The following is a 9,820-nucleotide window of genomic DNA, read 5'->3' on the forward strand; positions in this document are numbered from 1 at the left end:
CTACCGTTTCGTTGTTTCGTATATGTCAAGGTCACACTACTCTTATTTTTAGCTCAAACTTGTAAACAAAATTCAACTGGAGCATGCATAGGTGAGAATTATGCTCTAAAACTTTTTAAAAAGATTTCATCATATTTTTTGGTCTACTTATATACATTCGTGGCTACCTGAGACCATGGTAACTATGGAAACTTATTCAACACTTTTCTGCGCACGCGTATAACAAGGAGGAAGAAGTACCAGGGTATTTTGCAATATTTTCGTTCTGGGGCAGACAGAAATTATTCTTACTTTTATTTTTCCCCTTGAAAATTTAATTTTTAGGTTCTGAAACCTGTAATTTTCTGAAACCTAATACTTTCAGGAATTAAACAAAATTTACAGAGGTCATGGGGAAATTCTACATTTGTCAATTTTCCCCTTTGTGCGTCACTGTGCCACTTAAACTTATTTTTTTCTTCATGCAGAAAATGCATAATACAAACGGCGTTCCATATTATGAGTAGTAAGCAGAATTTAAACCGAAAGTGAAGTTGGAAGCTTGAGTTGAACTTGAGAATTTCTTTTAAATGGCGAGCTTAAAGAAAGAAACCCCTGTCAATGAACGGGAGAATGATACATGCCACTGTCCAATATGTCTAGAAAAGGTGAGAAAACCGAAGTATTTGTCGTGTTACCACACCTTTTGTGAGGCGTGTATTGAGACTTACATTTCAAGTACGGCTACACATAAAGAAAATGAAACATTATTAAAGTCAATTGAATGCCCCGTGTGTCGTACATGTATCAAGGCGCCAAGGAATGACATTTCAAACGAAGAGTGGGCATCAGAACTACCCCAGAATAAACTCGTACTTAGTGTGTCTGTAGATCCCGAGCAAGATGAAAATAAGTATTGCATGTTTTGTAAACGATTGGAGAAAACTGTTACTGCAAAATACTGGTGCAAAGCATGCATGGAAGCTATTTGCGAAGATTGCAAATTATTGCATAGAGCAGCACCAATTTTACAGAATCATAAAATAGTAAATCTTTCCAACATCAAGGAGATGAACAATGAAGTTGAGATAGAAGAGTCATGCAATTTGCATAAGGGGAAAATACTCGATGTGTTTTGCCACGATCATCAAGAGCTATGCTGTAGTGTTTGTCATGTCAAGCAGCATAAATTGTGCAAGCATGTGGACACAGTTGAAGATATTGCTTTTGAGACAGACAGAAATGCTATGAAAAACATTGCTTTAAAATATGCTGATCTGGAGAAAGTTCTCGAAGATATGCTGTTAGAAAACCTAAATAAAACAGAAAAACTCATCATCAGGAAGCATGAAATTTGTATGAACACAGACAAAAAAGTTGAAGAAATCAAATCTTTATTGGATAATGCATATGCAAAGTGGCTTAAACGATTTGAACAGAATCATGCTGATTCAATCGGAAATATTGAAATTGCATCTGATGAGTTGAAACGTTTTTCTACTACAGTTCATGAAGTAAGGATGATTCTTCACTCAGTGTTAAAATGTGGGTCTTCAAAACAATTAGTCATAACAAATCATAAACTGAAAAAGCAGATTTCTGCTCACATCACTCGTTAAAGGTCTTTGGATATTTGGAACTTTTCTGAAGATTACAAGCAGCACAACTTGGATTTTTTTGGTCAGATTTCCAAGACAAAAGAGTTTGAAGACGTAAAACTGACTAAACAACAATCATGGATAGTGGAGAGAATTTTGTGTAGTACTCCAGAAAAAATCGATGAAGACAATATTATACATAGAAGGAAAATTATGGCTCAAAAAGACTGGATGAACGTTGACTTTAGAAAATTATCACAGATAAACGATTTGTCAGAAAGAGTATTTTATGGCCTGTTTATTCATGACACAAGAATTCTACTATCTCTGACTAGCCCACCGTCACTGAAGATGTACGATATCAGTAATTCCACTGGAAAATGTCTACACACTGAGGTTTGTAAGGACAAACCATTTGGCCTTTGTCACTCCGGATTGTGCCTGAATGAAGTATTTGTTTCTTTCGAAAACTTCATTACTCATTATCGAATTGAGTTCAACGGAGAAACTGCGAGTTTTTTAAAACTTGGAATAATTCAGTTGAAAGAACCTATGAAAGCTATATCCTGTGGACCAACAACAGCGTTTGCTGCCAATCGTTCTAAGATGATGATCTGTTCATTGAATTTTTGCATAAATCATACTTCAACATACTATCCTAGTGGATCAGTGCCCTTTGTATCTTCGTCGTTGATGTCAGATTGTCATTGTTTAATAAAAGACGAGAGGGTAAAGGTTGTGGATAAGAATAACAAAGTTATTCTTGAGGGCCTTCGAGATACAAGTCTCAGAGGACTCACTTTTGACCTTCAAGATAATATTCTAGTTTGCGATATGACATCGACATTAAGACAGTTTAAGCATGGAGGACGGGAGAGTAGGAACATTACTTTGGGAGACATAAGCGAAAGTTACAATGTTATGATGCATCCGACAGGAGAAAAGATAATGGTGTTAGACTTTAAAAAGAAATGTGTTGTTTACCAAATATGCTAAAATGAGTGATTTGTTGCAGTTCTCAAACTGTGAAAAAAGAATGAAAGGCTTAGCTCACAAAAACTCACTTTGTAGGTCTTATGCTGCGATATAATTGATATATAATGTATATATTACAATGAATAATAAACATATTGTACTAAAATACACATTATGTTATATAATGTTAGGCATTCACGTATATGCAAATGATAATTATAAAATTTGTTTCAATATTCATTGTGAATTTTGCATTTTTAGTGTCAAACATGAGAATAATATTCACAAAAACATCAATATAAAAAATAATTCATTACCAAGAATAGCAAGGAAATGATCAAATGAAGAAGCAACCATCCGGAGATAGGCTAGTGTATACTTTCATAGTTTGTTTAAACCATGATCCCTAGGTTGGATTCAAATCATGGTCGTGCTAAAACTGTCTTAAATTAAAATCATAAAATTGAAAACAATCAGGCTCAAAATGCAAGCTCAAATATTTAGAAATTATAACAACTTCAAAGGTGCATAGACACGGATTTGAATTTAATATTTTCTTAAATGATATTACCCGTTATCAATTGCAATAACATTTCTCAAGAAAGCATAATTATTTCATCTCAAAGTTATTGAAACTTTCGAAACTATTGATTTTTTTCTTATCGGATTAATGACTTACACATCCTTGCAATATCTCAAATTATAATTTTATTCTTAATGCTGAAGGTAGGATTCTTCTCATAATTCTTGTATTTAAAAATTAATGAAATTTTCACCAAATCAAGAAGACAATATCAGAAAGTGATAGTATCAGTAAGATTAAATTTTATATTAGAGACAAAGTCAGGTCAAGGTCATCGTCTTTATCCTTGACAAATATAAATAAAAAATACTGTTGCCAATCATGTGATGCCTACTTCTATTTCAAAAGTTTAAAGATTGTTCTTTTTTGCATAAAAAGATATTACTTTGTTGGGTCTATAGCACGATCTTACCAAAGGATGACTGCACTTAACGCCGGTTTTGGGGTCTTTTTCGATCTCTCTTGTAAGATTTATTTTTGTTTTTATTCTTGTCTCAAGTCATTTATTATAGAGTTTGGTATATTTCCAAATGAAATACAATGTCACAAATGTTATAAACTGCGTTGCAATGAAATAATTCGTTGTGTCCTTACCCCACTTCTCTGCAAATATTAGGAAATTAGACTTATCTGCTCTTGATTGAAGATAAGATTTATAAATATGCATAAGAGGTGGAGCTAATATTATGATGAGCTAGTGGTCTAAAATTAGAATAGCTATTTGGTGCATTCTCTCTCTCTCTCTCTCTTTCTCGTCATATGTTTGTCACTATTATTTTTTAAGTTTTTAAATAAAGTATATATAACTAATAACAAATAACATCGACCGGTAGAAGAAGCCATTCTCATTGATAATCAACAGCAATGGCTGATATCAACAATTCGCGTGTTCAAACATAAGTGCCGACTAGCTCAGTCGGTAATGCACAGAATCAATAATATATAGGTCCGGGATCGAGACCCGTTAACAACAGTAATACTGACTTTTTTCCCTTTTATAAAACAGAAAGAAAAACATCACAATTGCTCAAGTTTTTTTTAGTTTCTTTTATGATTACACGTACATTTTCAATAAATTAGCGTGCTGAGGATGGTATGATTTCAATTTCATTTACTGGATCTTACTTTGGATGTTCATGTTAAGCAATGATTCAAAACATAATAAATAAATCTCTTTTTTTCTTGTAGACTACGAACGTGGTGAGATGCATTCAAAAATATATAAGGATAGTAAAATGAAACGCTTATGAGATAAATATAACAAAAATATTATAGATATCTAAGAGAAAAAAGAATATCCCGTGGCTCGATGGGAATGAATTGAAACAGATACGAACAATCACTATCGGCAAGCAGAATGCGTGTTTCCTTACATGTCACGTGATGGAATTTTAGTATTCACAGAGTTACCTGAGTATAGAAATCACGTGGTTTATTATAATGTTCAACAGGTAACAACGTGGTCAAAATGGCCAGTATACTATAGAGAAAGTGAACACAGTAGAAACAGTTTTTTCTCTTTTTAACCATCAGCGCATGTTTGTCTATTCATCTCCTTTTAATATGAGGTAATATAAATAAATATACAACTACCATAAAAAAGAGGTCAATAGACAAACATGCGCTGACTATGTATTAAGCCTGTAAAAAGATGGGCGTACTCATTATCCTATGGAGATTCCAGAATATGCGATGACCCCTCCCAATAAAAACGACTTCGAACTTCGTTAATACGAAGTTTTAATTAACGTAATTACACAAAGTTGCAGTTAAGACATTGACCATTTCTGCCATTGAAAGAGAAATGCCCATTTTAAAAATTAATTATGTCGCAATTTCTAAGTTTCCTTAAGTGCAGTCATCCTTTACATAAACTTTTAACTAAACTAGATATTGGCTAATCCGAATTTTCTCTGTTTTTCTTAATTTTTTAGGATAAATTAGTTTCATTTTCATTTTCATATGCTTTCTATATTTAACTTTTTCTTATTTTCAAACAAAAAATAAAGAAGTCATAAATGTACAAAATGATACAAAAACAAAAAGTTTTCATCGTTTACTAAGAGAGAAAAAATACTTTTTGTGGATTTTTGGCTCGATTCGGTACTTTGATTGGAAGCGTTTAAAAGCCAACACAGTTCTACTTTGTTTGGAAAATAATACTTATTTGATATCTTTTGAAAGTTTAGTCTCTTGTAATTAATTTTTCTTACATTTAAAATTTTTTTCAAATCTTTGATTGTGTAAAAATTATAATTAAATTCATTATTCTATTAAAATTTTGAGAGGCAGAAAAGAAGATATTTTGATAGGCCAACATTCCGCCAAAAATACCTGCTAGTTTTCAAACGCAGTTTACCATTTCTAATAAAAAAGTTGTACAATTGTGATGAGGAAAAAAGAATATGGTCTTTTAAATCCCTTACACCTAAATATATTAGTCATTAATGTTCATTACTTCTCCTGTCAGACAACTGAGCTTGTTTTTTGGCTAAAGGAGGCAAAAACAAACAACATCATTGAAGTGAAATTTAAGCAAAAATACTTTGAATATTTCATCTAGTCAGAAACCAAAGAATAATTCTACCTAAAGAAAAGTGGCAATCTTGTATAATATTAATGAAAAATATTACAACTTACATATAGTCTAAAAATTCCGAGTAAAATGTTCGAAATGAAAACACGCTAATTGTATAAATGTCAGTCAGTTCTTAGTGATGTGTTCAGACTTTAACAATTGAACACACAAGGAGAATCGTAAACATTTACAATAACAGAGCTCTCTCTCTTGCCCTGTTTTCAAAACCAGTTTATGTTTCACGGGTGTATTTAATTTGTTATCACACTATACAGAACACTGAACACTGACGCTACTAGTGAGGGGAGTTCTATTTATGAACATTTCTACTTTGAATTTTCTGTGTTATAGGTTTTAAATTTTTCATAAATACACACGTTTACAACAAAATCGCCACAATTAAATTATATATGGGACACTTTCCTTGCGATAAGCTATTAAACTAATTATACCTGAGCTGCTAGTCAGTTTGGAACAGTAAAAGACCTATGATTGTTTAAATCTTAAAAATAATTTCTGTGGATTTGAAAGTTCGTACGCAACACAGGTGTGTAATCAGCTAAGTGGGTGTTCTGAAATTGACTATAGGTGAAGGTCGGTCGATCTATTTTTCACCCATATGAAGTAACTCAAGCTTAATGACTTCACATTTTACATCCCATTTCTTCATAGGCTTAAACAATTGTTAATAATATAATCACTGGGACTTTGAAATAGTGAAAATTTGATTCGCTTAAATTTAATACACTGATTTCGGTTCTGATTCGCGGAAAAGAACGTGACGCGGAAAAAAATCTGATATACGGTAATCATTTTACACATTTGTTTACATTAAGACTTATTTCTAAAAAGCTTTGGCTGTACCGTACAAAAGCCTAAATTGCATGCTCATACTTTATTTCAAAATACTAGAATCGAAATAGAAATATGCAATTAAGAATTCAAGTTTTAATTTATCCAATCAAAAGAGTTATGAAAATTAAGAATTTCCCGGTCTGATGAGATGCTCACTTCTCCATGGCAAATGTTCCCACCTCTGATGATTTAGAGGCCCGTCTTTGCTGAAATGTATTGTATGAACCTACTTTTGAACTGAAATACTGTTCGTTATAATTGTACTAGTATTTCACGGTGACTTTTATAAGGAAAAAAATCAGGTCTCCCACAATACATACCAGTCATTAAATAAAATCATCAAAATTATACTAGGCAAACGTATAAGGTATTTTATTGTCAGCTGTAATCTGTAATGTTTGCATTTAAAAAACCCTTTATGTGTCATTCTGCTTTCTGCTTTTCCTGTTGTGTACTATATCCACCCGTAATATGAGTAATAATGTCAAGGTAGTGTTCATGATAAGCGCCCGGCTTGCGTGCCTCTCCTTATTTTTTTTTGTCTGTTATAGGACTGTTTAAGGTAAGCTCACTGTCTAAGATAAAAGTTGTTTTTTCAAACTGTATGATGAATAATATTTCGAAAATCTGTGAGTGTGTTTAAGACCAAAAATACTTTCTTATTATTTGATAGGAATAAAATTTGTTTTAAGCATTGTAAATGCATAGCCGAAAATACATGTATATTTTCTTAATGTACAATAAACAACTTATGCATTATTGGATTACCCTAAACTCCAAATATATTTTAGCGGGTTAAAAAGCAAATGCACGATAAACTGTTTTAACTTGTTTGTTTTTAACCCTTACAACGGAGTTAGAGGTGATAAGTAACACAATTATGTATGTTCGAACATGTACTACCAAGGAAATCCGTGATCTAATGCCAGAGCCGACCATTATTAATTTTCAAAGATCGTATAATCTTGTTGATGATTGCAATAGAGTTTATTTTTCTCTGAATAAGCTAATTATATTGAAATTGTTACCGATTTTATATAACTTGATCATCTGTAGGTATCTCTTTTTGAATAGTGAAAAAAAGAATCTTAAAACAATTGTCCAATTCAACATAACATTCGTTTGTGTCATTCAAAGAAAAGTAATGTATATAGATATAATATAATTGTAAAAATGCACCCCCAAAAAATTTCATCTTTTTTAAAGTATGACAGTACTATTACTGGTTACACTGAGTTTTTCTTTTTTAAGAATTATTGCTTCTCAAGTAAAACACATAGAAAACGTGGCATGGCACTTAATCTTACCTCTATTTTTAAAGGACTGCTAATAATTTGCAAGAACCACTGCACCAGGAAAGCTGAAACTTATGTGGAAGCATCCTTAGGTAGTGTAAATATTAAATTGTTAAAATAATGACCCCGGGGGAAGGGCGTGGACACAATTAGAAATATAAGTTTAACATTGAAATATATAGAAGAAATCTTAAAAAATCTCCTTCTCAAAAACCACTGGGCTATGAAAGCTGAAACTTATGTGGAAGCATCCCTGAGGTAAAGGAGATATTAAAATGTTAAAACTATGAACCCCGGGGAAAGGGCGGGGGCCACAAAAGGGAATTCAAGTTTTACATAGATATGTATAAAACAGATCTTTAAAAATCTTCTTCTCAAGAACCACTGAAACTTATGTTGTAGCATCCTTGGGTGGTGTGGATATTAGTTTGTTAAAATCATGACTCCCGGGGGGAAGGGCGGGGCCACAAAAGGGAATATAAATTTTACATAGAAATATTTAGGAAAAATCTTGAAGAATCTTCTTCTCAAAAACCAATGGGCCAGGAAAGTTGAAACATATGTGAAAGCATCCTGGGGTAGTGTTGATTCTAAAGTATTAAAATCATGAAAAAGGAGGGGTAGGGGGCATGATAGTTATAGCAAGAGGGGAAATCTGGTAAAGAACGTCAACACCCAAGTTATGCAGGTGAGCGATGTGGCCCATGGGCCTCTTGTATTTGTCAAGAAGATTACCCTTACATTCAGAACGTTAAAATATATCGTCTTAAGATCGTTTGTTTACATTGAGTAGTTTAGTAAAAAATATCAATGTTACATTTATTGGTCTTCAATAGAAATATGATGTTTTATAATTTTTTGTTACATAAATTGAAGGTAACAGCTTGATAAAAAAAAATATACAAAAGTTCAGAATCTTTTGTAAGAGTTAAAGGTCACGAAATGGTTTAAGTGAAAAAAACTGTTGTTAAACAGGGAGATACTGTGTGATTTATCCCCTACCTTGTTTTCAATTTTCATGAAATAATAGGTATATGATATAAATAAACTTATTTTAGGCATAGAACTATTAGATACAAAATTATTTATCTCAATATTATAATCAGATGACATTGCTTTGAAAGCCAAGTTCCAGAAAAGTTTCATAGTATATAAGATGAACTACATAGCTTTGTAGACGTTTAAGAGTTCTCATCAACACCGATAAATCCAACTGCGTAGATTCTAATAAAACTAGGTCAAGAGCAACCAGATTTGAATTCTCTATTAGACTGAGTAAGTTTGAAACATTTGAGAATTATATGTATGTAGGTAAAACGTTCACACACCCTGGTAATTTTTTGAAAAATGTAGAACATCGTGGTAAAGCAGGGGGATATTCATGCATTGTAATAAATTTTCTAGGTTTAATGCTTATGAAAACTATTTTGCTCTCTTGAAATGCCTGTTTTGGATTATCCATTCAGTGTCTGGAGTTTCAAAGAATTACAAACCGTAGATAATATTCAAAATAGAGCTATTTGCGAGTTTATGATGGTACACCATTTTGTTCCCACATTGGGGTTGAGAGAGACACTGTATGGATTCCCAGTCAATATATTCTGGCGTTTGATAAATATTTTAATTTATTAATTAGGTAATATATTCAGATATTGGAATTTATCCTTTGACAAAGATCGGATTACAAGAATAGTTTTTGAAATTGAAAACAATCTAGGTGGACTATCTGGTGCAGTGATTTGAAAGAAAGATATTTTACACCAACTATAGAGCTGGATTTTTATTTTGTGTCCAAGTTCATTAAAAAATATAAAATTATTACTCAAACTTTTGGAGCAATGAGATTTTAAACATTCCAAAATTGCTGACATATCTATTTTAAAACAACTTTTGGCAGGGAAAATAATGTATGGAAATTTACTACAAATGAATAAAATCATTATTTGACTTAATGATA

The 9,820-nt window shown here is 32.1% G+C and overlaps 1 protein-coding gene across 1 annotated transcript; it reads left to right on the forward strand.

The window, feature by feature from the left end:
- Window positions 1–516: 516 nt before the first annotated feature.
- On the forward strand, window positions 517–1,606 carry LOC134278955 (transcription intermediary factor 1-beta-like). Its single transcript, XM_062761262.1, has one exon. It carries the CDS (start codon window positions 570–572, stop codon window positions 1,596–1,598), a length of 1,029 nt encoding a protein of 342 aa, XP_062617246.1. The 5' UTR covers window positions 517–569; the 3' UTR covers window positions 1,599–1,606.
- The last annotated feature ends 8,214 nt before the right edge of the window (window positions 1,607–9,820 follow it).

This window comes from Saccostrea cucullata, unplaced genomic scaffold (genome assembly GCF_032062105.1).
Source record: "Saccostrea cucullata isolate Sc308-1 unplaced genomic scaffold, CSIRO_AGI_Scuc_v1 ctg404, whole genome shotgun sequence".
NCBI lineage: Eukaryota > Metazoa > Mollusca > Bivalvia > Ostreida > Ostreidae > Saccostrea > Saccostrea cuccullata.